Here is a 27,162-nt window from a genome sequence, read left to right on the forward strand (position 1 = left end):
TTGTAATGAACAACCGAGTCACAATTAATTGAATTTGTTGTGGCCGATTAAAGAGCTGTCATGGCAACCGCAATTCCCGGTAGAGTTGAGCGGAAGCCCAAACGAAAAAAATCGACGGGCCACAACAAGCCAGAAGACGAAAGGATTTCACAAATTAAAAAAACTCATCAAGGGCGAACAAAAAAGAAAAACGAAATAAATAAAAATAAATCAAGGTAGGTACAAATTATGGGCATAGAAAAATTAGAAGGAACGCAGACAAATTAAAAAAATATAAAAAAAAAAAAGCGGGCACAAACAAGCAGAAGGAGCCACCAAAAAGCATTAGCGGCAGGCAGGAAGTGACGGGGGCGGGTGCGGGGTGCGGGGGGGCGAGGGGCGTTGCCAAGGAATGACACGCATCCGGTTTTAAAATTCCAACAGAGACGAGGAGCGAGGAGACGAGGAGCGAGGAGACGAGGAGCAGGCCAGAGAGGAATTCAAACACTTGAAAATTAAGCGAACAGCCTGATGACGCCGACTGCGACGGCAACGCCAACTGCGACTGCGACTGCGACAGCGACGGCGACGGCGACGCTGGCGACACTGGAGCTGGAATATTTCCGTGCCATCTCGCTCTATCGGCGGCGCAGCTACGAGAGATGCGCCGAGGCATGCAACACGCTGCTCCAAGCTGGCCATGAAAACAATGTGCAAATCTTTGCCAAGCCGCCGCCGCAGCAGGCGCAGGGAGGGCAAAGCGGGGAGCAGGAGGAGCAGCAGCAGCAGGAGGAGCAGCAGCGGCAGCGGCAGCTGGCCGAGCACGAGTCGAGCCAGAGTCGATACGGTAGCAATTTGCAGCGCATTGGCCCCAGGCAACGTGGACGTGGCGATGGCCACGATGGAGTCACAGCCGCCGCCTCATCCGCCGCCTCATCCATAATGCCCACTTGGCTGATGGAGGGCGTCTGGCAATTAAAGATGCGCGCCCTGACGCAGCGCGTCTACCTGGACGATCTCGAGGTGGACGATGCCGGCGATGCGGGTGAGTGAGAGCTGAGAACGAATAAGTCTAGAGCTAGAGCTGGGCGCGTGTCGTGACACGACTTAAGGCATATTTCCGAAATCGCAAAAAGATTTATTAGAAAAATGTGTAATGCATAACGGGAGGCATCTCTGACCCCATAAAGTATATATGTATATATTCTTGATCAGTATCAATCGAAGCCCAGAAATAGAGCTGGGCACGTGTCGTGACACGACTTAAGGCATATTTCCGAAATCCCAAAAAGTTAATTTAGAGAAATGTGTAATGCATAACGGGAGGCATCTCCGATCCCACAAAGTATATATATATTCTTGATCAGTATCAATCAAAGCCCAGAAATAGAGCTGGGCGCGTGTCGTGACACGACTTAAGCAAAACAAAGCTGAAAATATTCAATAAGATTAAAATATAATATGCTATATTAAATTTGTAAGAAATTATCTCCGATCCCACAAAGTATATATATATTCTTGATCAGTATTAATATCAGATTCGAAAGTCCGTCCGCCTGTTCCTCTATGTTATCCCCTTGAGCCGGAAAACCACGAAATCCAAATCTAAAAATATATGTCAAAATCTTAAATATATATTATCATTTATCATACGCAAACTAATATATATATTCTTGCAGTTAATCATTTCCTTTCGATATATGTGTCCATTTCCCACATATCGATAAATATCGATTTTGTGATTTACTTTATTTTTGGCCTAGCTCAAAAATGATGATGCCTAGTTACAGTAAAGTTGGAATTTATGCTCTCGTATGCCATAAACAGTTTCAGAATATATCGCTTTTTGGATACCTCCCCCATTTCCACTAAGATTGGAAAAAGGGTTTTAAGTCTTAATAATATATCGATATCAATATATCGATATGTCGTGAAGAGGGTATCTCCTAGTCAGTCATTACCTACCATAGCATAAAAGTCGTGTTAGCGATATGTCGTGCTTAGGGAATCCTTGAGTCGTGCTTAGGATATCTCCTAGTCGGGCAATACCGACAACAGCATAAAAGACCTGTTTGAAACATATCGATATGTCGTGCTTGCAATATATCGATATGTCGTGCTCAAAGAAAACTGTGACACGCGCCCATCTCTAGCTTAAGCGAACCAACAACGACAACCTCACCTACAACTCGCCTTCGATCCACAGCAAACGAGGATGTGGAATTCGAACGGATTGCGACGGCGGCTCGACCCGGCAGTAGCATTAAGACCGCCTTCCAGCCGCGTCCCAGCACCAGCCTGCGACGTGTGGCGACGGGTCTGAGCCGCTCCAGCGACAGCGCACGGCCCGGCTCGGCGCAGACGCGACCCGGCACGGCCGTCAGCCGTCCGGGCTCCGCGCTGGGCGCACGACCCGCCTCGCGCTGCGGCACTGCGTCCCGGGTGCGCGCCACCTCGGCGGCGGCTTTCAATGTGGGCGATGCGACGGCGGCGCTGTACCAGGCGTCGCGTCTCAATCCGACCATCTATGCGGAGCGGGAGGCAATTGTTAAGGCGCTGTTCCAGTTCCTCTACTACCACGAGGCGGACGTACAGAAGGCGCACTCGCTCTGCCAGGCGGTGCTCGACACGCAGCGTCAGCATCGGCCCGGCCATGCCCAGGGCGCAATGGCCACGCCCGCGGATGCCTCGCGCACGGATTGGTGGTGGCAACAGCAGCTGGGACGCTGCCTGCTCGCGCTCCATTATCCGCGACGTGCGGAGCCGGCTCTCCAGCAATCCCTGGCGGCATTTCCGCATCCGGACACATATCTCCTGCTGTCGCGCTTGTATCAGCGCCTGCGTCAGCCGGAACGCGCGCTGCTCCTAATCGGGCAGGCCGTGGAGCGGCAGCCGTTCGACGTGGCCTATCGGCTGGAGCAGGCGCGCATTCATGCGGCCATGCTGCAGCAGGAGGACGCACTGCAGCTCTATCGGCTGGCTGCGAAGCTGCAACCGATCAATGTCGAGGCGCTGGCCAGCATTGCCGTCGGCTACTTCTACGACAACAATCCGGAAATGTCGCTCATGTACTACAGACGCATCCTATCACTCGGCGTCCACACGGCCGAGCTCTACTGCAACATCGCCCTCTGCTGTCTCTATGGCGGCCAGGTTGATCTGGTGCTGCCCTGCTTTCAGCGCGCTCTCCTCATGGCCACGCAGCCGGAGCAGAAGGCCGACGTCTGGTATAATCTCAGCTTTGTGGCCGTGGTCAGTATGTCAAAGATCTTAACCATTCTTCCCATTGAAGCTAGGTTAAAAGAAGGGTATATTGATGCGAAGGATCATTTTGCGACCTTCCTAGGCATATATATTACTGATCAACATCTGTGCGTGACTCTTCTCAAAGTCTATAATGGTAGATCACAAAATACGCACAGCTTAAGTTTTTTTTAAATCGATAACTAGTTGCCCACATTCGAAATCGATAAATATCGAGTTGCAAATTCATAGAGCTTAAGACTGTGGCAATGACAATGAAGGCCATTGAAAGCTCAAACGTATCACGTTTAATTTTAAAACGATAACTTTCTGGTATTTTCTATAAAATCGATAAATATCGACTAGTTAATTTGTAGAGCTATAGACAATAGCTTTCAAATGTAGGCGTCATTTAAGCTCATCACGTTTATTTTCAAAGCGTTAACTTTCTGCCCTTTTTCCTAAAATCGATTAATATCAGCGGTCACTGTTTCCTATTTTCCCCAAATCGATAAATATCGCCATGGAAATTTGTAGAGCTAGAGACAATAGCTTTTAAATGTAGGCTTCTTTTAGGCTCTCCCTTTTTTAAAACGATAACTTTCTTCTCATTTTCCCAAAATCGATAAATATCAGGCTAAATAGCCTCTTTGATATTCATCATATCCTGCAATTTCTTAGAACTTAATACACAAACAATACATGTTTCGTTTTGAAGGCAACCGATCACTGTCGCCTATATTCCCCAAATCGATATATATCGATCATTAATTTAATTTTTTTGATTTATCTTTATCTTAATAATTTTCCAACACTGAATGTAGACCACAGAAGGCACCACAGATCAATTATATTTCAAATACCGATTACTTTTTGACTACTATTCCGATATCGATAAATATCGGTGCTAGCTCCGTTTAATTGCTCCATTTTAATTGGACATATCTTGAACAACGAATTTAATCTTAAATGAAAGCTCACTTAAGGCAAAAACAGATCAAGATCATTTTGTGCCTTCGATAACTTCTCACATTATCCCAAAATCGATTAATATCGATTTGCTGCCTTATATCTTGAGCTTATTTCAAATGACATTTGATACAGCTGATTACAGGGTATCTACTAGTCGAGCAACTTCAACTAAAGCACTCTCTTGTAGTCATTTCTTAACTGAAGCAATCTTTTATGCAGACATCGGGCGACTTCAACCTGGCCAAGCGCTGCCTGCAACTGTGCCTCACCGCCGACGCACGCGATGGAGCTGCTCTCAACAATCTGGCCGTGCTGGCGGCGCACAGCGGCGACATTATGGGCGCCAAGTCCTATCTGAATGCCGCCAAGGATGTGCTGCCCGATGCCAGCGAGGTGAACGCCAATCTGCAGTACATGGATCTCAATTACAAACTCTAGATTGGAACTGTTTCAACGTGCTTTATTTGCAAATATATATGTGCTGTATATAATCCCCTTTAGGGTCTCTGGAGCCATTCGTAGATGCTGTTCAGGCCCACCTTGGTGACGGCGCTGGCCTCCACAATGGTCACCTGTTGTCGTATCTGTTTCTGTAGCTTGGACATTTGCAGCATGAGCAGCGCCTCGTTGCGCATCTGGCGATAGGAGTAGTCCATTTTGGTCAGCACCAAAAGGATTCGCACCTTTTGCAGACGCGGCTCCGTGAGAATCGAATAGAAGAGCACGCCTAAAACTTCAACTATTTAAAATGCGCCTTAACTTTCTGTTGGTTTACTGTACGCACCTGCAGCTGATATCTGACACAGATTGGACGCATCCACCACATAGATGAGCTTCTTGACATCCTCGAAGTACTGGCTCTGGCGCCAGAGCGGCGCCATGCTGCCCCCAATCTCGAGCACTTGTATAAACTTGGCCAGATGCTTGCCGCCACGGGGCGTGGCATCAGCTGTCGGCGGCGGCGGCGGTGGTTTGTGTCTGTCGGCATGTTTTGACTTTTCAGGGAAAAAAATGCGAAAGATGCCGGTGCCAATGGTGGGCATGGAGTAGCTCGTCTCATCTATGGACTCCGGATCCTGCAGCGCCTTGAGCAGATGCGTTTTACCAGCACGCTTGGGTCCAAGGCAGATGCACGACATCGCAAGCTCTATATATCTACTTCTACATCTATATCTATCGATTTAACAACAAATTCGTCTTGGCAACCATTTTTAAAAATGCGTTACAACCCATTGTGGCGCCCTCTATCGATTTAACAACAAATTCGTCTTGGCAACCATTTTTAAAAATGCGTTGCGACCCATTGTGGCGCCCTCTGTTAGCTTAAAATCGAAGCTGCCTCACTTGAAAGAGCAATTGGTTTAGTGCTGCTCGTGTTTTCGAGACGATAGTTTCAGTGTTGGGCAACTCGCACTTGCCGAGAATAAGCGCCGACTCACTCTGTTATCGTTTTGTCCAATGCAAGTGGCAGCTGCTGAAATTCAAATTTGTGTTGTTTCGTTTACTTTTTATTTATTGCGCAAAAATAAAGCACTTTAATACTTGCACAACCCAGCATCCCAGCGAGGCCCTGCTTAACCAGAACAAAGTGTGCCACGCTGTTAAGCAGCAGCTCCGCAACAGTTGTCCCTGGAATCATATGTTTATCGAAACAAACAAAAAAATTATACAAATTTTGCTTTTTGTAGCTTCGAAATGTGCGAGTTTGAAACCAAAAACGATAAATGTGGCTTTGACAAGCAATTTGCAATAGACATAAATGGCATAAGCACGGAGTTTGTGTTCCACAACTTTCAGAACAAATGGGTGCTGCTCGTTACACAGCTGGGCAAAATACCGGCGCTCTTCAATGTGACGTTCGACGTAAAGCACGAGCATCGGGTGCTGCCCTATTTGCACGGCCCCGTGGACGATCCACAGTTCCATGTGTCGGTGCCGGTGACAATTAACTGCTGCATGGGCATCGACTCGGATGAGATACGCGGCGGCATCCAGTTCCTGATCAACAAGACGGCGCTCAACAAGTGCCCCACCGAGCTGCTTATTGGGCTGGGCCTGAAGCAGCTGGACACGGCCGGACTGAGAGCCATAGCGCAAGTGTTGAAAAAGGGCATATTTTGAGCGTATGCAAAACCCAATAAAATACAGAAAAATATTGCAATCAGTTGTAGTTAACATTTTATATTTCCTCGCATCTGTACATTAAAACGTGTACGAAAATTGGGGAAAGTAAAAACTTCACTTCACACACACGACGGATGTTGTTGGCGTTGTATGCTTCTTGCTGCAGTGGCTGGTGATGCTGCTGCTTAGTCGAACAGACCGAAGCCCATGTCGTCGTCGGAGACATCGGACTCCTCCTCCTTCTTCTTTTCCTCTTTCTTGGCCTCGGCGGCGGGCGCATCGGCAGCAGCAGGCGCAGCAGCACCGCCAGCTGGGGCAGCGCCAACACCGGAGCCAATGTTGGTGATCAAGTCCTTGACATTGATGCCCTCCAACGCCTTGGCGAACAGACCGGGCCAGTAGGGCTCGACCTCAACATTAGCGGCCTTCAGAATGGTCGAGATTTTCTCACCCTGCAAAAGGCAACAGACAATAAATATAATTAGTGGGCCGTCCACAATAAATATACAATAAGCAGCATGCATAAATCAACAATAAATCGTTTGGGATTGCCGCAACTTTCGTAGATTCGTTTTAAAACTTCATTTTTTTTAACTTACGGTGACGGCGACATCGTCATCAACCAGGATGAGGGAGGCGTAGACGCATGCGAGCTCAGCTTTTGTCGACATTGTTAAACTGTTTGCTTATTTAATAATTGGTGCAAGTTGCCAAAAATTAATGTTTTATAATAATCGGCCTTAGCTCGAAAGAGAACAAGCACACGGAACAGAATCCTAAACCGGAAAGAACGATGTACGTCAAGTTGGCTGCGTCTAGCATTGTTTTTGTCGCGTCGCTGTGAATGGCAGCGCGTGCGCTTACCAGCACTGCCATAAAACGTAAACAATGTTCGATGCATGCCTATCGATTAAGTAAACAATAAAACCCGCGCGTAAAATGGAAGATATAGAAATTAAGAATGAAAGTGAGGAAAAACCCAATATATTACAGGAAGAAGAGCCCACGGGTGATATCAATAAGATAAGCTCACTGAAGTCACTCGGGCCCTTTATTGCTGCGCGCGAAAACAGCAAAAACACAATTTATTTGAGCGATGTGCCAGAGATCTGCAAGGAGCAGCCCTGCATGCTGGGCGTGGATGAGGCGGGCCGTGGTCCCGTGCTGGGCCCCATGGTATACGGCATCTCCTACTGCCCGCTGGAGAGTAAGAGCGCTCTGATTGAGCTGGGCTGCGCAGATTCCAAACAGTTGACCGAGGAGAAACGGGAGGTCATCTTCAACGATCTGAACACGCTGGAGTATGCGAACAGCTGCATTGGCTGGGCCGTGGAAATCATTTCACCCAATGTAATCAGCAGCAGCATGTACAGACGCACCAAGTGCTCGCTGAATGAGGTCTCCATGGACTCGGCAATGGGTCTGATACAAGAAGCCATCGATGCGGGCGTCAATATAGCCGAGGTTTATGTGGACACCGTGGGCCCGCCGGAGAAGTACCAGGAGAAGCTGCTCAAACGGTTTCCCAATTTCAAAATAACGGTGGCCAAAAAGGCCGATTCCACCTATCCGATTGTCTCGGCGGCCAGTATATGCGCCAAAGTGACCCGCGATCATGCACTCAAAGTTTGGCAGTTTCCCGAGGGCCTGGTCATTAAGGACAATGCATTTGGCAGTGGCTATCCGGGCGATCCTGTCACCAAACGATTCCTCACCGAGAACATTGATTTGGTATTTGGTTTTCCGCGTCTGGTGCGCTTCAGCTGGTCAACGGCGGAGAATGCGCTGGCGGACAAGGCATACGACATAGAATTCGATGAGCCCGATTCGGAGAAGCCAAAATATGCGGGCACAAAGCTGACCAAGTTCTTCAAGGGCACCACCAAAACGGGTGAAGTGAAGCGCGAGGAATGCCGCTTCTTCAAGCAGTGTCACTTGGACAATGTAACCGAATTTTAGACTTTATAACCAACTATTTATACCCTAGAAATGTTTTGAATATATTTTATAACTAAGCGATATAAAAATGATCCAGATTATTGCTTTGCGTGTGAAGAGAGCCAATTAACATGGGCAGCACTGGTTGCTGAAGAAGACAGTGCTGCCAGTTTCGCTTGACTGTGCAGTATCTCCTTAAAGAACCAGTGCTGCCAGCTTGGTTTGGCTGTGCATCACCTGCTTAAGGAACCAGTGCTGCCAGTTTCGCTTGGCTGCACTTGCTGAGCGTATTACCCTTTTTTTTATGATATCAACTCCCATAGGAATAAGCAAAAAAATTATGCAATACCACATTTTAAATGCTATATGCAATCTCCGGCTAACCGGAGAATGCAATTTTTATTGCTTTATTTCAGATTCCCATTCAAAACATTCTGCAATGGTCCCACATTAGCTCTAGCGTGCCTTCGCACCAGAAAAGAAAAGCTCGAGTTCGATTTTGGAGCTTTAATTAATTGTGGCCGCTGTTGACGCCATTCTTTATAATTAGTATCGTTTACACACTACGTTGGGATGCAGTTACACTGTTCGAATGTAAGCGTGAACCGGTTGTTATCCATTTTTAGCTTGGATCCGTTTTCGTCTCCGTTTGCCGGCGACTAACTAATTTTGCATGCACTTTATAATGCTTAGGTCTAACGATAAAAGGTTGCTCGATTAAGACTTAATTGGGCCTAGGCCAGACTGCGCTCATGTATACAAAATAACAATAAAATGCATCAAGTTATATACTAAACGAGTTCTCTGTATAAAAATGAATACTTAGAAACATATGGAGCTTACGGCTAAATTAAAAGCGCGTTTCCCGCGGACTGCCAGCTGGGCGAGATCGCTGCGCGAGGCGTTCTTAAACTCGGTTTGCCACGCCCCACGAGCGACACTTCCAGCACAGACAGAGAAACGTGTCTTGACTCGAAATGAGGGAGGGAAAACTCAGTGAAGGACAGTGGGCAGACAATTGAAGTAAACATTCAAAACAGAAGCGAAAAGCATATTAGAATCCAGGTTTCTTCAATACACATAACCTAAAAGGTGCTGGGAGTTGGCAGATGTATTAATTATTGCTGCTGCGGCTGTTGCGGCTGCTGCGGATCAGAACTTTCTCAGATCGAGCACAAAAACGCTGCCATCGGATGCACTGGCGCCCACTTTGGTGCCCTTGGAATTCCAGCAGACCTCGAAAATGCCGCCCGTACCCTTGTAGCTGTGCACCAGCTGTCCGGTCTGTGTGCTCCAGATGTGCACGCACTTGTCAAAGCTGCCCGAGGCCAGATGCTTGCCATCCGGACTGAAGGCCACGGAATAGACGGGTTCCGTGTGCTTGGTAAGCGTATGTATGCAGCTGCCGCGTTCTACATCCCACAGCCGGACCGTCGAATCGAACGAAGCGGAGGCGAGTATCAGATTCGTGTTGGGATTATTTGTGCCAGGTCCGGTCGGTGACCATTTTATCGTGTAGATCTCTTTGGAGTGCGCCTGTAAGTCGTGGCAGCAACGATCGCGCGTCATACTCCAGATCTTGAGTGTCATATCATCGGAGCAGGAAGCCAGCAGCTGACCCTGCGGACACCATTTGATTGCATTCACCTCGTTCGTGTGGCCGCGGAACGTTTTGATCGGTTCATTCATGCCCAGCCGGCACACATGGATTCGCTGATCTGTGCTGCACGAGGCAAACGATTGATTCGATTGCCAGTCGACGTCCAAGGCGGGCGCACTGTGGAACGCAAACTGTTGCGTGCACTGGCCCGTGGATGCGTCCCAGATGATTGTCGTTTTGTCCACGCCCGCGGACAGAATGTAATTCCCACATTTGTTCCACTTGAGCGCAAAGATGGGACCCTTGTGCTGGCCCAACGTGGAGGCCAGGCGACCATCTGTCTTCCAGATGCGTGCGTAGCCATCGTAGCTGCCCGTGGCCAGAAGCGAGCCGTCGCACTGCAAACAAAAAAAACCGATTAGAATTATTTTCGATATAAACTGAAATTAATTTCAGTGTTGAAAGTCGAACGATTGCTCGTGAGCATCATACGATATCGATAACGATATGTTCGGCATATCAAATATCGATATTTGGCTACTCACGTTCCAGTCCAACGAGGTGACATCCTTATTGCTTGGCACCTCGGCGCCACCTTTCTGTATGCAGTGCCGCAACACCAGCTGACTGGAGTTGGCGTTCGCATCGGACATGTCCCAGATGCGTGCGGTGCTGTCGCCGGAGCCACTGGCGAGCAGATCTCGACTGGGATTCCAGGCGCAGATGAACACTTCGCTCTCGTGGCCGCGCAGCACGCGGGCCTTTGATTCAGGTATCTCTATGCTCTGATCAATGTCCATTGCCTCCACGACGGTGCTGCCGGGCGTGGCTGTGCCGCCTCCGCCGTTGCCGCCCCCGCCTGCTGCTGCTCCTCCTCCTCCTCCTCCTCCACCACCGCCGTTGCCCGGTGTGGTGCTGCTGGGCACTGCGCTTTGAGCCGTCGTCGGGCAGGTGGTCTGCACATTATTGCCCTGAGCGCCCACTCGGGTTGCCGGCGCGCTTGCTGCACCTGTGGCCGCCTTGGCGCCCGTTGCAGCAGCTGCCGCAACCGTTGTACCTGCCTCTGCATTGGCACCGGCTGGCACAGCGGGCGTGCCGCCTGCCGCTGGCTGTTCCACGTTGCTGGAGTTGCTGCTGTTGCCATTTGTGGACGTAGACGAGGCGGCATCATCTGCGCTTGTTGCATTCGGATAGGCCGCCGTACTGCTGGTGGCTCCAGATTCGTTAGCTCCCGCCTTTTTGTTAGCCGTCGCAGCCGCACTGCCAGCGCTGTCCGCATTGCCGCTGGCTGCAGGTGTCGTTGAGTTGGCGGCAGCAGCGCCGGCAGCTGTGCCGCTGGCATTGTTACCATTGCCGGCCGCGGTACTGCTGTTGCTCGATGCCGCATTGCCGCTGGAGTCCACCTCGTTGGTGTCGGCGCCGCTGCTGCCGGTGGGCGTGCTGGTGCCAGTGCTGGCATTGGTGCCCTTGGCGGCAGCGCCTGCAGTCGTATTGCCTGTGCCCGGCTCGATCTTAATTTCCGTTTTCGCATTGCTATTCGAATTGACAGTGGCCGGCGTGCTGGCATCGACGGCCGGTTTGCCCGGCTCTGTTTTGACTGTCGGCTTCAGTGGCTTCACCTCCGGCATGACGGCGTCTATTAGGCTGAGACCCTCGATAGGTCGCGCCATCTCGCCGTCCTCGCCCACGCTCCACTCCACCTCCGTGTAGAGCAGACCCTTCTGCAGTATGGTGAGCAGGGCAGCGGGCGGCACGAGAGCACCATTAATGTTGCTCTGCGAGATGTGAGACTCGATGCCAAAGACATAGGCGGAGTGTAGAAAGCCTGTCGGTGGAAATAAAGACGCACGCATGGGGGAGGGGAGAGTTAGCTTGGGGCGTCTGTCAACGTTCTCCTCCTCCACTCACCTGACTCCTGTAGATATCGGAAAACCAAAAAGTTCACCTCGTCGCTGGAAAAACTCATGTTGGAACGCTTGGCAAACACGCCCACGGCCTTGTTTGCGGCTCTGGATGCTGTTGTTTCCTATTGATTCCGCAATTAATTGCAATTCTCGAGCCACTTTTATGGCGGCTGCGCTGATTCTGATGATAACACGGCGCTGGCAGTACGTAACACATGCGTAATTGCTTGTTAACCGTTCACTTGTGCTTTATAGGCAATCGTTGTGCTCGCCGGGTCGCTTAGTGCACATTTAAATGCGCTAGCATTTTATATTTATTTTCTTGGAGTATAAAAAACGTAGAGTACTACAAATAGTCGACGACCACTCGGCATATGCAACGCTGTAGCGCAAAAAATGGCGGAGTTGTAATGTGGTAGTGCTGGAAAGTGTGCACAGCTATTGGATGTATTGTGCAGCACTTGACGCGAAACGCGCCAGTTGCAGACGTTTAACAGCACTGTGTCCGCTAGATGGCTGTTGCATGGAGAGGAGAGTAGAGGAAAAATCAATAGAAATTTTCAGTTCGTGAAATGCCTGGCTGCTCTGCTTGTTTTGCGTTAGTTTACAATTAATAACAGCAATTGAACGCAATTCAAATTCTTACACGGGTTACATAAAGTGCTGCATCGCCGGCACGCACACACACATCGACACATTCCGCGGCCAACACCCAACACAGAAAACCCAAAAAAAGCAGCAGCAGCCGCAGCCGTGAGAAAGCCAAAACGAAACGACACACAAATTCCAGCAAACTCTCTGCAAAAACATTTTGGCTGCAGCGTTTCAAAAAGTAAGCACCAGCGGCTACCAAATTCGATTCGCATTTGAGTCGCGACTTAAAGCAATTGTGTGTGTGTTATGCCATTAAAAAAAAAAGAAAAACGAAATTTCGGAACGTTTCGTGGTGCTGTTTTTGCGGTCTGTGCAAATAAAACGACTTCGTCATCTTGCGGCCGTTGGCTGTGGTTCATGTGAAGAGAAAGAAAAAAAAGTGACGTCGACTACGACGACTGCGAGACGTGACATGAAAGCAAAATAAGTGCTGGCAACAACAAAGGGCTCCAGCCGGTGGCACTGATCGTGCACTAATAATACATTTATTTACCTAAACAAGTGCAAAATGTGATAAAACATTGCATTAAGGTCATCAAAACCAAAACGTTATCAGGCCTGCAGCAGCCGTTGTTGTTGCTGTTTAAAATACACACACACACGTATATATACTATGTATATATATACATTGCAAGTGCTGCCAACGCGCTTGCCAAATATATAAACGAGTGGGCGGGCTGTGGAGGAGTGTGTGAGGGGGGCGTATGCTTGCTCGCCAAATGTCAAAAGTTCAAATTGCGCCAAATATGCCATTAAGCAATAACTAAACTGTTATCGATATCAATTGATTGTTAAACAAATATATATATATTATTTTCAACAGGTCTTCTGCTGCCGAGAGAGCACCAGCGAGCGAGAGATTGTGAGAGCAGGAGAAAAGAACATTATTTTGTTTTCGCTAGCAAATCAAAATTTGCCATTCATCAGTCTCAGCAACTGACTGCAGCAAGTGGCAACGTCGCACAGTTGTCGCTTCCCGTTTGTTGTTGTTGTTGTGGTTCTTGCGGTTGTTGTTGCTGCCATTTTGCTGTTGTTGTTGTTGCTGTTGTCGTCGTTGGAGCCTGAGCAGCGATAAGAGCGCCGCATCGACTCGAGCGCTCGAGCACAGATTTTTCTTCGCCCCGAGTTTGCATAAAACCAGCGAAAATTAACAAGCTAACTACAATGGCGCCGGTGAGGGGGGATGGCATGAGAGGCCTGGCCGTGTTTATATCGGATATAAGAAATTGTAAGTAAACACATGAGTAGACATATGTAGCTATTGCATACGTAACTCTGTAATAGACTGTTAAATACACTCTGTATTCACTGAAAGTGGGTATATTGATTTTGCATATTGCATATATTCTTGAGCAGCATCAAAATTCGTGTAGATCCATAAGGCTGTACGAGCTAAATGCACTTATGTAAGCTCTCGCAAGATTTTATTTTAAAATTATCATTAATTAAATTTTCTATTAAATTAGATAAATTAGGATCTATACTGAGCCGTAAACTTTGGTATACGCCTACATTTGAATGTCATCTTTTAGCCTAGAGAATTTCAAATCAATCGGATATTGAACACATGGGTTATTAAAGGTTTATTTTACATGCTGTGGGACTTAGGGAAGAGAATGATATGCTTCTGCGTACAGGGTATTTTCTGGTCGAGTGCACTCTTACTTGATTTTATTTTATTTGTAATTTTTAATTCAATTTATCAGCGCTTTTCTTATCCAAATATATTCATAACTCTCATAGGGGCGTCAATGTCGACATTTCTTGTTCAATTACGAGAAGAACGACAGTCGCAAAGCGGGGCGGCTTTCATATCAATCTGAGTCTAAGTGTGTGTGTGTGTGTGTGTGTGTGTGTGTACCGCAAATTGTTTGTACTCTGTAGCCTTAACTTGTCGCTTTGTCCGGCGCTCACTCCCGACGCTCTTCCATTCGTTTATCGTACAGAGACATAACGGCCCATTTGCTGGTTAACTCGCCAGCATATCTATTGCGTGGCCGTTCTCCCGATCCCTCAAATCGGTGACTGGTACTAATTGCCGACCAGAGAGCCAGAGAGCGAGAGAGTGGTTATACTGAGCGGGAGAGTTGTGATTTCCGGCTTGATGAATTCGGCTTAGCTTCCCCCCTGACTCATAGAAAGAGAAAAGCACAACACAAACCTTGACCCACACTTGACTATATCTTATACTGAAAACTTGGGGGAAAAAATTGGAAAAGATTTTCAAACGAGAACTCCAGTTCTAGAAACTATAATGTCTATGTGAATTAATAGTTGAACGATAATAGAATATCGCCCATAAATTGGAAGCATGGTGAAGATCGTAAATTTTAAAGAATTTTTTGAAAATCAGCAAGATAGCTTAGCTGAGATCTTAGTACAGAAAAGGCTACAGGCAGATATATTTGGATAATTTAACTCAGAAGTTGATGCTCACAATCGGTCAGATATATGCATATATATTCCTTTTGTGCTATATACAAAGATGTCTCCTTTAATGCTTGTGGCAAAATTATAATATGCCTTAACTATTGCTAATAGAAACTAAATTCTTTTCTTTTATACTTCCACAAACTCACGTATCTTTCTCTAATTTCACAGGTAAAAGCAAAGAAGCGGAAGTGAAACGCATAAACAAAGAGTTGGCCAACATACGGAGCAAATTTAAAGGCGATAAAACGCTCGATGGCTATCAGAAGAAGAAATATGTGTGCAAGCTGCTGTTCATATTCCTGCTGGGCCATGACATTGACTTTGGCCACATGGAGGCGGTCAATCTGCTGTCCTCCAACAAATACTCAGAGAAGCAGATCGTGAGTAATAGGAACTTAGCTAATTGTTATTGAAATATATTCAAAATGCTTTCCTTTTCGCAGGGATATCTGTTCATTTCGGTGCTGGTGAATACGAACAGCGATCTGATCCGGCTGATCATTCAGTCGATCAAGAATGATTTGCAATCACGGAATCCGGTGCACGTGAATCTAGCGCTGCAGTGCATTGCCAACATTGGTAGCCGTGACATGGCCGAGTCCTTCTCGAACGAGATACCCAAGCTGCTCGTCTCGGGCGATACCATGGATGTGGTCAAGCAGTCGGCGGCCTTGTGCTTGCTGCGTCTGTTTCGCTCCTCGCCGGATATTATACCCGGCGGCGAGTGGACCTCGCGCATCATACACTTGCTCAACGATCAGCATATGGGCGTGGTTACGGCAGCTACATCGCTGATCGATGCCCTGGTCAAGCGCAATCCGGACGAGTATAAGGGCTGCGTTAATCTGGCCGTGTCGCGTCTGTCGCGCATTGTCACCGCCAGCTATACGGATCTGCAGGATTACACGTATTACTTTGTGCCGGCACCGTGGCTATCGGTGAAGCTGTTGCGACTGCTGCAGAACTATAATCCGGTCACCGAGGAGGCCGGCGTGCGGGCACGCCTCAACGAGACGCTGGAGACCATACTGAATAAGGCGCAGGAGCCGCCCAAGAGCAAGAAGGTTCAGCATTCGAATGCCAAAAATGCTGTCCTCTTCGAGGCCATCAATCTGATTATACATAGCGACAGTGAGCCCAATCTGCTCGTGCGCGCCTGCAATCAGCTGGGCCAATTCCTCAGCAATCGGGAAACCAATTTGCGCTATCTGGCGCTGGAGTCCATGTGCCATCTGGCGACGTCGGAGTTCTCGCACGAGGAGGTCAAGAAGCATCAGGAGGTGGTTATACTTTCTATGAAAATGGAAAAGGATGTTTCGGTGCGCCAAATGGCTGTCGATTTGCTTTATGCCATGTGCGATCGCGGCAATGCCGAGGAGATTGTCCAAGAGATGCTCAACTATCTGGAGACGGCCGACTATTCCATACGTGAGGAGATGGTACTCAAGGTGGCCATTCTGGCTGAGAAATACGCCACAGACTACACCTGGTAAGAGTGGACTTCTATTCATGCTCCCCCCTGTTGCTAATTATTCCACCCTTCATTTGTTTTGTAGGTACGTGGATGTCATTCTCAATCTAATACGCATCGCCGGCGATTATGTGTCGGAGGAGGTCTGGTATCGTGTCATACAGATTGTTATCAATCGCGAGGAGGTGCAGGGCTATGCCGCCAAGACCGTGTTCGAGGCATTGCAGGCGCCCGCCTGTCACGAGAACATGGTCAAGGTGGGCGGCTATATATTGGGCGAGTTTGGCAATCTGATTGCGGGCGATTCGCGCTCGGCGCCGCTGGTGCAGTTCAAGCTGCTGCATTCCAAGTATCATTTGTGCTCGCCCATGACGCGCGCCCTGTTGCTCTCCACATACATTAAGTTCATCAATCTGTTTCCCGAGATACGCACCAACATCCAGGAGGTGTTCAGGCAGCACAGCAATTTGCGTTCCGCCGATGCGGAGCTGCAGCAGCGCGCCAGCGAATATCTGCAGCTTAGCATTGTGGCGTCAACAGACGTTCTGGCCACGGTGCTGGAGGAGATGCCCTCATTCCCGGAGCGCGAGAGCTCCATACTGGCGGTGCTTAAGAAGAAGAAGCCCGGCCGCGTGCCCGAGAATGAAATTCGCGAATCGAAGAGCCCAGCGCCCACATCCATCACGCAGAACAATGCGCACGTCAATCATAACAACAAACTGAATAGCAATGCCAATGCCAATGCCGACTTGCTGGGCCTCAGCACGCCGCCCGCTAACAACATCAACAACATGAACAACAGCAACAACTCCACGCTGCTCGATGTGCTGGGCGACATCTATGGAAACAACAATGGCGCTGTCTACAACACCAAGAAATTTCTGTTCAAAAATAACGGTGTGCTCTTCGAGAACGAGATGCTCCAGATTGGCGTCAAGTCCGAGTTCAGACAGAATCTCGGCCGTTTGGGTTTGTTCTATGGCAACAAGACGCAAGTGCCGCTCACGGTGAGTAATGTCCGGATGAATCTATATAGTAATATATATCCAATTCCTTTTGCATTTTAGAATTTTAATCCCGTGCTGCAATGGTCTGCCGAGGACACGCTCAAGTTGAATGTGCAAATGAAGGCCGTGGAGCCAACGCTTGAGGCTGGCGCACAAATCCAGCAGCTGCTGACCGCTGAATGCATCGAAGATTATGCCGACTCACCCACCATTGAGATCAGTTTCCGCTACAATGGCACACAGCAAAAGTTTAGCATCATATTGCCGCTCACCGTGAATAAGTTCTTCGAGCCAACCGAAATGAACGCCGAGTCATTTTTCGCGCGATGGAAGAATCTCAGCGGGTGAGTAACTAAACATTTATCGAGTAAAGGTATATCTAATCCTTTTACTTTGCCGTCCACAGCGAACAGCAGCGGTCGCAAAAGGTGTTCAAGGCTGCACAGCCGCTGGATTTGCCTGGTGCACGCAATAAGCTAATGGGCTTTGGCATGCAGCTGCTCGATCAGGTTGATCCCAACCCAGACAATATGGTATGTGCGGGCATCATACATACGCAATCACAGCAGGTGGGCTGCCTGCTGCGACTTGAGCCCAATAAGCAGGCACAGGTGAGGAGGCATAATTATCTTCATTTATGCATATTCAACATTAATATATTTATTTCTTTTATAGATGTTCCGATTAACCGTACGCGCCAGCAAGGAGACGGTGACACGAGAGATATGCGATCTGTTGTCGGATCAGTTTTAAATCAGGCAGACACTCGTCTAAGTGGGGGATGTGTCTAGGGAGCTACTGCAGCAAACCACATTTACAGAATGCACAATCCTAATCACCTAGAGAATGATATCAAATCAAAGTATATAATGACATGTTTCCTCGAACCTAAATGCGGGCTATGTTTAAGCCGTTAATTGTGCTACGTATTTGTATGCCACGCCCACGATCACGCCTCTTCACATGTTTACCTCCTCTACCAGCACACACACACACACATACACACACACATGCACACACACACCTATTATACTATACTGCAGTGAGTTTTGTTTTCCCATTTTCAGCGCATTCAATTTTTCACATGTTTTATATATTTCTTAACGCGCTAGTTGTTAAAATGCGTCTGATTTTCCATTTTCAATATACTTATTATTATTATTATTATTTTTTGTAATTGCTAACGAGAGAGAATTCTTTGTAAATGTTAAGCTCAAAAAGTTCATTAGTAAAACATAATTAGATTATGTTGTATGACAAGCATTAGCAGTTGGATATTACTATATATATATATATATATATAAAAAACAGATTCATACAAGCATACATGCATATACCTAGTATATATATACATATATATATATATATATATAAACATTGTTGTAATAAAGCAGCAAAAGAAACAAATTATAAACAATTTATAAATGGAATGATATAAATACAAAAATCGTTATGTTATTAACAACAAATTATTACGCATAATGGCATAAAAACCGAAAATAAATTCAATGTTTAGTGTTTTTTGATTGTGAGATTGTGGAGTAAAGTGCGTAGGTCCTTGAGGAATTAGTAGAAGTAGCAGCTGGCGCCGGTAAATCTCATTAAATGATAGACAAATAATTAGATGGTGAAAATCACATACAAATTTTTTCGATAAAACAAACACACAGACACACACAAATTACACATACAAACCTTACATTAAACATTGTTGAACTTGAACAAACTAATATAATAATAAAGTATACTACAAATACTACTACAAGTACATATATATTAAAGGACAACCATTACAAAAAACTTATTATTATAAACGTATAGCAAAAATTCTCGATTGATCCTGAGCATGTACTATGTATTATTTCGTATATGTACCATAGATATGTATGTAAAAAAAAAACAAAAAAAAAAACAAAGTAAAGCAACTATATAGAAACTGTTTGAAATTCAAAATCGAGTTGAAATTTTGTTTGGACATAATCATATTAAGTACATTGATATCAATCAGCAAGTATTAACTATTCCCCCGATGTGCATCTGAAGCGCCATAAAATGTTGCAGACAAGAGACACAAGAACAAATAAGTATAATAAAAAAAACTTGAAAAAATATACACACATTTGAAGCTATTATTTGGCTATTTGGAAATTCATTTTCTAAAGCTGCGATAGTTAAATTGTTAAACGAATTCCACAATAAAAGATAGCAACAACTACAACAAAAAAGAAAAAAAAACAACAACAACAAACTACAGATAGCAAATGCAGGAATTTAACTGTAAACATAAAGAAATATGTATTTAAAATAAATAAAAATCTATGGAAATTTGAAAAGTGTAACTCAAAAACCTATGTATTCAGTTTTTCTAAGTACAAAAGGCGGCGGGAGGCTGAGAAATCTGATTTAAAGAGATAATTTAACAAACATTTTGATACTATCTCACCTATGTATGTGTGTGTGTGTTTGTATGTATGTATGTATGTATGTATGCATGCATGTATGCATATAAGTATGTATGTAAGCATGCATATATGTATATATGTATGCATGCTTATATGCATTTATGTATGTATGTATGAATGTATGTATTTATGTATGTATGTGTGTATCTAAGTATATGTGTTTGTATGTATGTATATGTGCATGTATGTATGTATATGTGTATGTATGTATGTATATATATGTGTATGTATGTATGCATGTGTGTATGTATGTTTGTATATATGTATGTAAATCTATGTATGTCTATGTATGTATGTAGATGTATATGTATATGCGGGTGTGTAAGTACGAACGTCAATATGTATGTATATATGATTTTGTGTGTATCATATACATGCATATTTGTATGTATGTATATAATAATATGTATGTATGAATGTACATATGTGTGTATATAGCAATATATGTATGTATATATTATGTATGCATTTATATATGTAAATGAATGTATGCATGTATTTTGTATGTTTATATGCAAGACCAAGTCTACCTCTAGCTGAGCTGCAATTTTAAAAAAAACGTATTCTTAACTAAGGCCCTTCTACTCGATTCTCATGAATTCAAGTAAGTCGCAGGCTTCAGTTCAAGTAAGGGCGGCGGCGGCTTGGAGGAGACGGCAGCTGGAGCTAAGGAGGAGACGGCAGCTTGAACAATGGAGAGACGGCAGCTTCACCAATAGTGGGGGAGGCGGCCTTAAAATTGCAGGAGACGGCAGCCTAAGCAAAGGAGGAGGAGGCGTCTTTAATATTGGAGGAAACGGCTTCAACTATGTAAGAGACGGCGGCTTCAGCAATGGAGGAGGAGGCGGATTTTATACATTGGCATGGTTTTGGCATGAAAGATGAAAAAAATGGTACGTATTATAAACTTGACTTTAGCTTATTACATTTTAAATAAAAGCTGAGTTTTTAAGCTAATGCAAATGTTCTCTGCTTTTCTGTTCTTTCAGTGTTTTAATATAAGTTCGTCTCACGACTAATGATAGATGACGATCAAATGATATTGTGTGTGAATGACAGGTAAGTACTTTTTACAAATATATATTTTTATATTTAACTCTATATAAAACTGTTTGTCCTGATTAACTGAGAAGTGATCAACGAACAGAGCTGCAAGTTAAGATCGGGTTTCGGGAAATTCCACCCGCATGTGTGGAAAAATCGCGAAAAAAGTTTGTACGAAACATTTTTTTGTTTACCATTCGATCGGCCTCAAACTCATTTCTAAAGATCTTTGAGACAATTTATTTGAAACGTGCCGTGGTCGAAATTTCCCAACCCCATAACTTGGTTAAAACTCAACCGATTTTCATAAAGTTTGACGCTTTGTTCATGGTTTGGCCTCAAGATCCATTTGGCGTCTAAATCTGGCAATATAATTTTGGGTCAAAATTCATGTACACATGGTACCCTAAAATATCCCATATAGATGTAGGTCAAAATTTCCCACCCCCATAACTCGGTCAAATCTTATCAGATTTGCTCGAGGTTTGTCTCTTCGTTCATGGTTTAACCTCTAGATAAATTTGTCATCTAAATCTGGCAACATTATTCTGGGTCAAAATTCATGTAAAAATAAAAAATCCCCCTCAAATATCCATCTTTGTCTTGAACTTAGTTTTTGACACTTAATTTGAATAATTGCCGGAATTCCTAACGGGTTTTTGGTTACATTTGGTAACTTTATTACAAATATATGTAAAGGATAAGTCATAGCGATATTATGTTAAGGTATGCACAACAATTGAATAACTAGATCGAGTCTCAGATGTGAGTCAGCTTGAATCTGGCATTTATGTTGACCGAGCTGAGCTCAGTTACCAGAAACTTGAACGAGAACGGAATTTCGATCATGGAGACGCCGCTGCTGTCGCCGCAGAGGCGACAGGTGTCCGGCATGGAGGACAGGCCGCCCGTCTCGTTGCGCTTGATGATCTGCCGCAGTGGCGCCAGAATGCTGCCGCATTTGTGGCAGACCAGCGTGTGCGTCTTGTCCGAGTTGTGGAAGAGGCGATCCTGCAGCAGGAAGGCGGCACCGTGCGAGATCAGAGCATCGCGCTCCATCTCACCGAAACGCACGCCACCGCCACGTTTTCGGCCCTTGATCGGCTGATTTGTGCGCGCCTCCACGGCGCCCGTGGAGCGCACTTGCCACTTGTCGAAGACCATGTGACGCAGGCGCTGATAGTGCACCACGCCAAAGAATATATCCGCTGTCATTTCGCGTCCATCGACGCCGGAATAGAGGCGCTCCGTGCCGTAATAATTGTAGCCGCCCGCCTCCAGCATTTTGCCAAAGTAATCGATGGCTGTGTTGTCCTCCGAGAAGCGGAACGGCGTCGCATCATAGACACCGCCATGGACCGCAGCGCTTTTGCCCGCCATTGTCTCGATCATCATCGCGATGGTCATACGCGAGGGGAAACCATGGGGATTAAACACAATATCCGGTATGAGACCGGATTCGGTAAAGGGCAAATCCTCAGCGGGATACTTCTGTGAACAGATGCCCTTTTGGCCGGCACGCGAGGCGAACTTATCCCCAATCGTTGCCGGACGGGCCACGCGCAACGTTATGCACACGGTCTTGCGGGGCATCAGCTCGAAGCTGCCCAACTGACGCACGCTGTCCACGACGCAGTCCTCCTTCTCGTCCATTTTGACCACTTTGAATGTGGAGACCTCACCGTCGAAATAGCAGTAGAGAGGCGAACCATAGCTGAGCTTGGTGCCCGGATGCGGCAGCCCGTCCGTGTCCAGATGCTTGATCAGCTCCGGCATGTGCGGATGCCGGGCAAAGTAGCTTTGCTTTTTGGCCAGCTGCACAAACTTGGACTTGTAGATGCTGCCGTAGGCAAATCCACGTTCATAGGCCGACTTATTAATGATCATGGCGTCCTCCATGTCATAGCCCGTATACGAAATGACAGCCACAATGGCATTGGTGCCCATGGCAAAGTCATCCAGCTGTATGTTGTCGTAGTGCACCGGACGGAACAGCGGCGTCGCTGGTGTCTGCAGTCGGTAGAGCTTGTTGGCCGCCTGTTTGGGCCAGTTCAGGCAGGGCGTGCCCATCGTCTGCTTGCCCATCTGGCACTGGTACATGTTACGCGGCGACTGATTGTAGTCCGGCATCGGTATCAGATTGGCCAGATTGCTCATAAAGTGCGTCTTGGAGAGCTCGAGATGTGTGGTGAAATCTGGATACATTTCCTTCTCATCGATGGCTATCTCCATGTACAGCTGCTCCAGTGTGCCAATGTATTCGACGCGCTGCCATTTCAGATTCCACACGGGACGCATCATGCGCGTCGGACCCGTGGATAGAAACAGACCCGGGAACTGGCCATTTTTCTTGTACGGTATAAAACCAATTTCCATCATTTCAGGCACTTGACCCGTGATCTTGGCATAGCGCAAATCCTCGACCATTTTGGTTGCTTCGGTCTGGAAAATGTGGCCCAAGTGTTTGCCATCCAGAAACACGACATATAGCTTGGCATCCGGCTGGCCCTGCTGCGACAAGGGCATCATGCCCATCTCCAACAGCATAGCTGGAATGGCCTGGGAATGTGGAGAATCCGATTAAAGCTAGTCGGGATTAGGGGCTCAAAGGTAACTCACCTGCACCAGCTTGGGAGCCGGCCTCTTGGATATCTCACAGGTCAGGGTCAGATGGTTAAGCAGACCGCAGGGCGTGCCGTCGGGCGTGTGCACCGGGCAAATGAAGCCCCAGGCATCGGGCAGCAGCTGACGCGCCTCCGTCGTACGCATGGTCGTGAAGTAGGAGCCACGATGAATGGCCCGAAAATGGGACATGTAACGCATGCGATTGATGTTCTCCGCCATAATCACTAGACCGCTGCTCTGCATCAGACCGAGGCCAGTGCGCGAGGCCACATTGCCCGTGGCGAGAAAGGATTCCATGGCGCGTCCCACGCCACCCGCCTGTCGCATGCACTGCGTCATGATGCTGCTGCTCGCCAGCGAATCGGGTGCGTTAAGTTTCTTTAGCAGACAGCGGCGCAGCTGCAGCAGCCACATCTCAATGCGTTCGCCCAGATACTTCTGGTAGAGATGTCCGGGCAGCAGCACCTCCTGCATCATGGCCGAGTCGACATTCTCTACCTTGTACTTGCCCTGTGCGCACTGAAATAGCTTTTGCACCATGAAAACAATCAGCTGGAATTTCTCCTCGTTCGTCGCCAGATGGACCATGATGCGCTCGCGCATTATATACTCGGTCACGGCCTCATCCGGCAGCCAGTCGGGCACTTCGGGGAAACGCGATCGGAAGAGGGTGCCAATAAAGGAGCGACACTGGGCGGATGTGTAGACGCCCTCGTTCTGAACGTCGCGCAACATGGTCTGCACACAGGTCAAATAGTATTGATCCGATTCGTAGCCCTGCACCAGGCAATTGTAGATCTGCTCGTCCGTGTAGTCCATCAGGCACTTGAGTATGAGGCAGACGGGCACGTAGGACAGGCGCTTGACATGGGAAAACATAAAGCGAGCGGTGCCATTGTTGAGATAGTGCAGCACATTTGTCAGGGACAGCTCATCGTCTCGCACTGTTTGCACCATGACGCCCAGTTCGCTGAAGTTGTGACCGCGGTCCTTCCACGAGGAGCGCTTCACGCAGATCGGATAATTGCGACGCGTGTTGATGAGCATGCGCACGATCTTCTCGTTGCCGCGTATCACAAAGATGCCGCCCCATTCGCTGTCGTGCTCGCCATGCTTAACCATATCCTGGGGCGTGGCATTGCCCAGATTGCAGGCACGTGAACGCAGCATGACCGGCACTTCACCCAGATCCATATTGATGGCGGGCTTTTCCAGATCGTTGACACTCCAGCCTAGACGCACGGAGCACACACCCGAGTAGGAAGCGTGCAATTGGCGTGCATCTGTTGGATATATTTCACGGGTGCGCACATCAATCACGTCCATCGGCACCTGCGGCTTGGTTATCCAAATGCCCTCAATATTTATGCTAATACGCTCGCCGGCGGGTGTTTGGAATTGCTGCGGCACCATATATCTAGCCACATGCTCCAGGCCCACGCTGAGCATTTCATCGAAAGAGTCCACATGCGGTGCACCCAAATTGGCGAGATGCTGCAAGACACGGTGTTGTTGTATTAAAGGCTATGCTTGGCGGCAGGCAACAGTTTACCTTATTCAATTTTTCGGGTATTTGCTTAAACTCGGGCCGCGAATTTGTTAGCACTGGATACTCTTTCATGTTGTCCATTATTCAAGAATTCCAGTAAGTAAGAACGTAAACAAAGTTAAACGGCACTTCGAGTTGCACGTGCTGTTAAACTTATCGATAACTATCTGGTATTTATCGGCGGCGCTGCCAACCTGTTGCAGGCACTTATTTTGAGTCTTAGAAGGTAGCTTGTCGGTAGCTTTGTGACGTCACGCTGTATACGTTCTGATAGGAAGCAATGTGAACTGCTTATTGGACTTTTATGACGTAATGCAATGAAATGCAAATTGTGCACTGGAGCGTAATCTTCCACTTGCGTTAATTCTTGCGCAGCTGACGCACAGTTTCGCGCCAAAATTGTGTTTTATTTAAATGTGCTGTGTAGTTAACAAGTGTGTTGCAGGTGCAAAGTTTAGATAATGCAGCTGCGCAATTGTGTGTAATGGATGGCAAGGACACATAAGCACGTAAGTCCTGTAACAATTTGTATGTATAAATGCATGGCAACGGAAATGAAGCACAAGTCGGAAGTGTCAACGTGTTGCTGCTTAATGAAGTTGCCTGCTTGTCCCGTTATATCCTTGTTGTTGTTGTTGCTTGGGCAGTGTCAGCCGCAAAATATGCACAAGTTTGTTGCATTAGTTATGTGTGTGAGTGCAGCTCCTGAGCTTGCCTCTTGACAGAACAGCCTAGTCCTGCTCCCTTCATTGTGGTTTGAGTTGTATGAGTGCGAGAGGGAGATAGCGGGCTGGCAATATTTTGGTCAAAGTTACGCTAATTAACCACAGGGGGCGCTGTCGATGCCAGCCTGCCATATGAGCCGGTCGGCATAATGAAGATGCAAAAAGTTTCATTAGTTATTATTAACTTCAGCCAGTCAAAGAATAACTGCTGAAACTTGAGAAAACACGAGAAGCCAAGCGACAGCAACAGCAACAAAAGAAGCTGCAACACAGGCGCTTCGGTTTATTATGCTATTATAATGAACACAATGCACATTTTCTCAAGCGCTCTATCTCACTCCCACCATCTCGCAACCGCCCCCCCCCCCCCCTCTCCACCCCTCTATCCCGCTCGTGACGTCAACTTTTTGCTACTGTACATTTGCCTGGCGCGCAATCTCGCCCAAAGTTGATGAAGGCAACGAGAGGCGGCGGCACAGGGGGGGGGAGGGAGGGATGGGGGCGTGGCTGGTTAGCAAGTTTTTGGCAAACGGGCTTCAAGTTTTAGTCGCTTACATTTTATTTTCCATTCTGTTTTGGCCGGGCTAACAAAGAGGCAACATGGCAAATTGCATTGTTGATTTTCATTTTCAAGCCTGAGCTGCTCGCACAGCTCTCAATGTCTCTTCGAGTGTGTCGCTCCCGCGCCCCCGCGCTTCTTCCTCTCTTGCAGGGCGACACTTAGCAGCAGCAGCAGCAGCAGCAGGAAACCCTTCCGAATGTGTGTGTGTGTGTGTGTGTGTGTGTGTGTCCTAGCCCCAGCCCCGCCTTGCCTCCACGTTCTGCTCATTCAAAGTCATTGCTGCGTGTTTCCCACTTTTTCAAATGCCGTCGACAATGGCCAAGTTAGCCGAAAAAAACAAAAAAAATGGCTAAAATAAAATTGGCGTTGCCAGTGGAAAAATCTGTTGCAAAATGCATTTTCATTTGAAACTTTTGCCAAAAACTTTTTCGGTGGGAGTGCATCTGAAAAAACAAAAAAACAAAAAAAACAATGCAAACACAAATGCTGCGCCATATAAAAATATATACTAGATATGCGCTGCTCCGATTTAAACACATGCATTTGTTTGCTTTCTTAATAAGTTAGATGCTAGGTTTGCCTGAAGATCTCATTAGGGAAAGGTTTTGACCCCCATTTAATAATGATAGCTCATAAGAATAGTTGTTGGTTATCTTTTATTGCGTATAAATGTGAAGTTCTGTTTCCTTAATGAAGTTGAGAAATCTTCCCACATATAGAGCATATTTACTTGAGAATAGTTCTAGCCATGGGCTTAACTATGTGAACTGAGCTCTCAGTAGGGCTAAATGTGGAAAGTTTGCACACATATTGAATTTGGCCTGATCGGACTTCTATATCATATAGCTGCCTTTGGGAACTTTTGGTTGA

At 46.8% G+C, this 27,162-nt stretch overlaps 8 protein-coding genes across 8 annotated transcripts; 4 read left to right on the plus strand and 4 right to left on the minus strand.

Moving 5' to 3' along the window:
• Positions 1-382: 382 nt before the first annotated feature.
• BBS8 (tetratricopeptide repeat protein 8) lies at positions 383-4,682 on the plus strand. Its single transcript, XM_064683485.1, has 3 exons — positions 383-1,024; positions 2,186-3,231; positions 4,414-4,682. The coding sequence occupies exons 1-3, from the start codon at positions 511-513 to the stop codon at positions 4,630-4,632; spliced, it is 1,779 nt and encodes a 592-aa protein (XP_064539555.1). The 5' UTR covers positions 383-510; the 3' UTR covers positions 4,633-4,682.
• LOC135429226 (uncharacterized) lies at positions 4,656-6,032 on the minus strand. The gene is made up of 2 exons (XM_064683487.1): positions 4,979-6,032; positions 4,656-4,921 (listed from the first exon to the last, which is right to left on the minus strand). Exons 1-2 carry the CDS (start codon positions 5,331-5,333, stop codon positions 4,692-4,694), a joined length of 585 nt encoding a protein of 194 aa, XP_064539557.1. The 5' UTR covers positions 5,334-6,032; the 3' UTR covers positions 4,656-4,691.
• On the plus strand, positions 5,632-6,355 carry LOC135429227 (uncharacterized). Its single transcript, XM_064683488.1, has one exon. The coding sequence runs from the start codon at positions 5,890-5,892 to the stop codon at positions 6,313-6,315; it is 426 nt and encodes a 141-aa protein (XP_064539558.1). The 5' UTR covers positions 5,632-5,889; the 3' UTR covers positions 6,316-6,355.
• On the minus strand, positions 6,356-7,116 carry RpLP1 (Ribosomal protein LP1). The gene is made up of 2 exons (XM_064683490.1): positions 6,918-7,116; positions 6,356-6,770 (listed from the first exon to the last, which is right to left on the minus strand). The coding sequence occupies exons 1-2, from the start codon at positions 6,987-6,989 to the stop codon at positions 6,504-6,506; spliced, it is 339 nt and encodes a 112-aa protein (XP_064539560.1). The 5' UTR covers positions 6,990-7,116; the 3' UTR covers positions 6,356-6,503.
• Positions 7,117-7,200: 84 nt separating this feature from the next.
• On the plus strand, positions 7,201-8,319 carry LOC135429225 (ribonuclease H2 subunit A). Its single transcript, XM_064683486.1, has one exon. It carries the CDS (start codon positions 7,258-7,260, stop codon positions 8,275-8,277), a length of 1,020 nt encoding a protein of 339 aa, XP_064539556.1. The 5' UTR covers positions 7,201-7,257; the 3' UTR covers positions 8,278-8,319.
• A 429-nt stretch (positions 8,320-8,748) lies between these two features.
• Positions 8,749-12,159, minus strand: ebi. The gene is made up of 3 exons (XM_064683583.1): positions 11,765-12,159; positions 10,402-11,681; positions 8,749-10,254 (listed from the first exon to the last, which is right to left on the minus strand). Exons 1-3 carry the CDS (start codon positions 11,820-11,822, stop codon positions 9,409-9,411), a joined length of 2,184 nt encoding a protein of 727 aa, XP_064539653.1. The 5' UTR covers positions 11,823-12,159; the 3' UTR covers positions 8,749-9,408.
• Positions 12,160-12,266: 107 nt separating this feature from the next.
• Positions 12,267-19,241, plus strand: AP-2alpha (adaptor protein complex 2, subunit alpha). Its single transcript, XM_064683582.1, has 8 exons — positions 12,267-12,592; positions 13,238-13,642; positions 15,016-15,227; positions 15,291-16,336; positions 16,404-17,325; positions 17,386-17,669; positions 17,732-17,936; positions 18,001-19,241. Exons 2-8 carry the CDS (start codon positions 13,579-13,581, stop codon positions 18,076-18,078), a joined length of 2,811 nt encoding a protein of 936 aa, XP_064539652.1. The 5' UTR covers positions 12,267-12,592; positions 13,238-13,578; the 3' UTR covers positions 18,079-19,241.
• Positions 19,242-21,480: 2,239 nt separating this feature from the next.
• RpI135 (RNA polymerase I subunit Rpl135) lies at positions 21,481-25,157 on the minus strand. Its single transcript, XM_064683504.1, has 3 exons — positions 25,009-25,157; positions 23,451-24,950; positions 21,481-23,390 (listed from the first exon to the last, which is right to left on the minus strand). Exons 1-3 carry the CDS (start codon positions 25,084-25,086, stop codon positions 21,591-21,593), a joined length of 3,378 nt encoding a protein of 1,125 aa, XP_064539574.1. The 5' UTR covers positions 25,087-25,157; the 3' UTR covers positions 21,481-21,590.
• Between the last annotated feature and the right edge of the window lie 2,005 nt (positions 25,158-27,162).

This window comes from Drosophila montana, unplaced genomic scaffold (genome assembly GCF_035044405.1).
Source record: "Drosophila montana isolate Dmon_TW-CO22-7 unplaced genomic scaffold, ASM3504440v1 contig_2626_1, whole genome shotgun sequence".
NCBI lineage: Eukaryota > Metazoa > Arthropoda > Insecta > Diptera > Drosophilidae > Drosophila > Drosophila montana.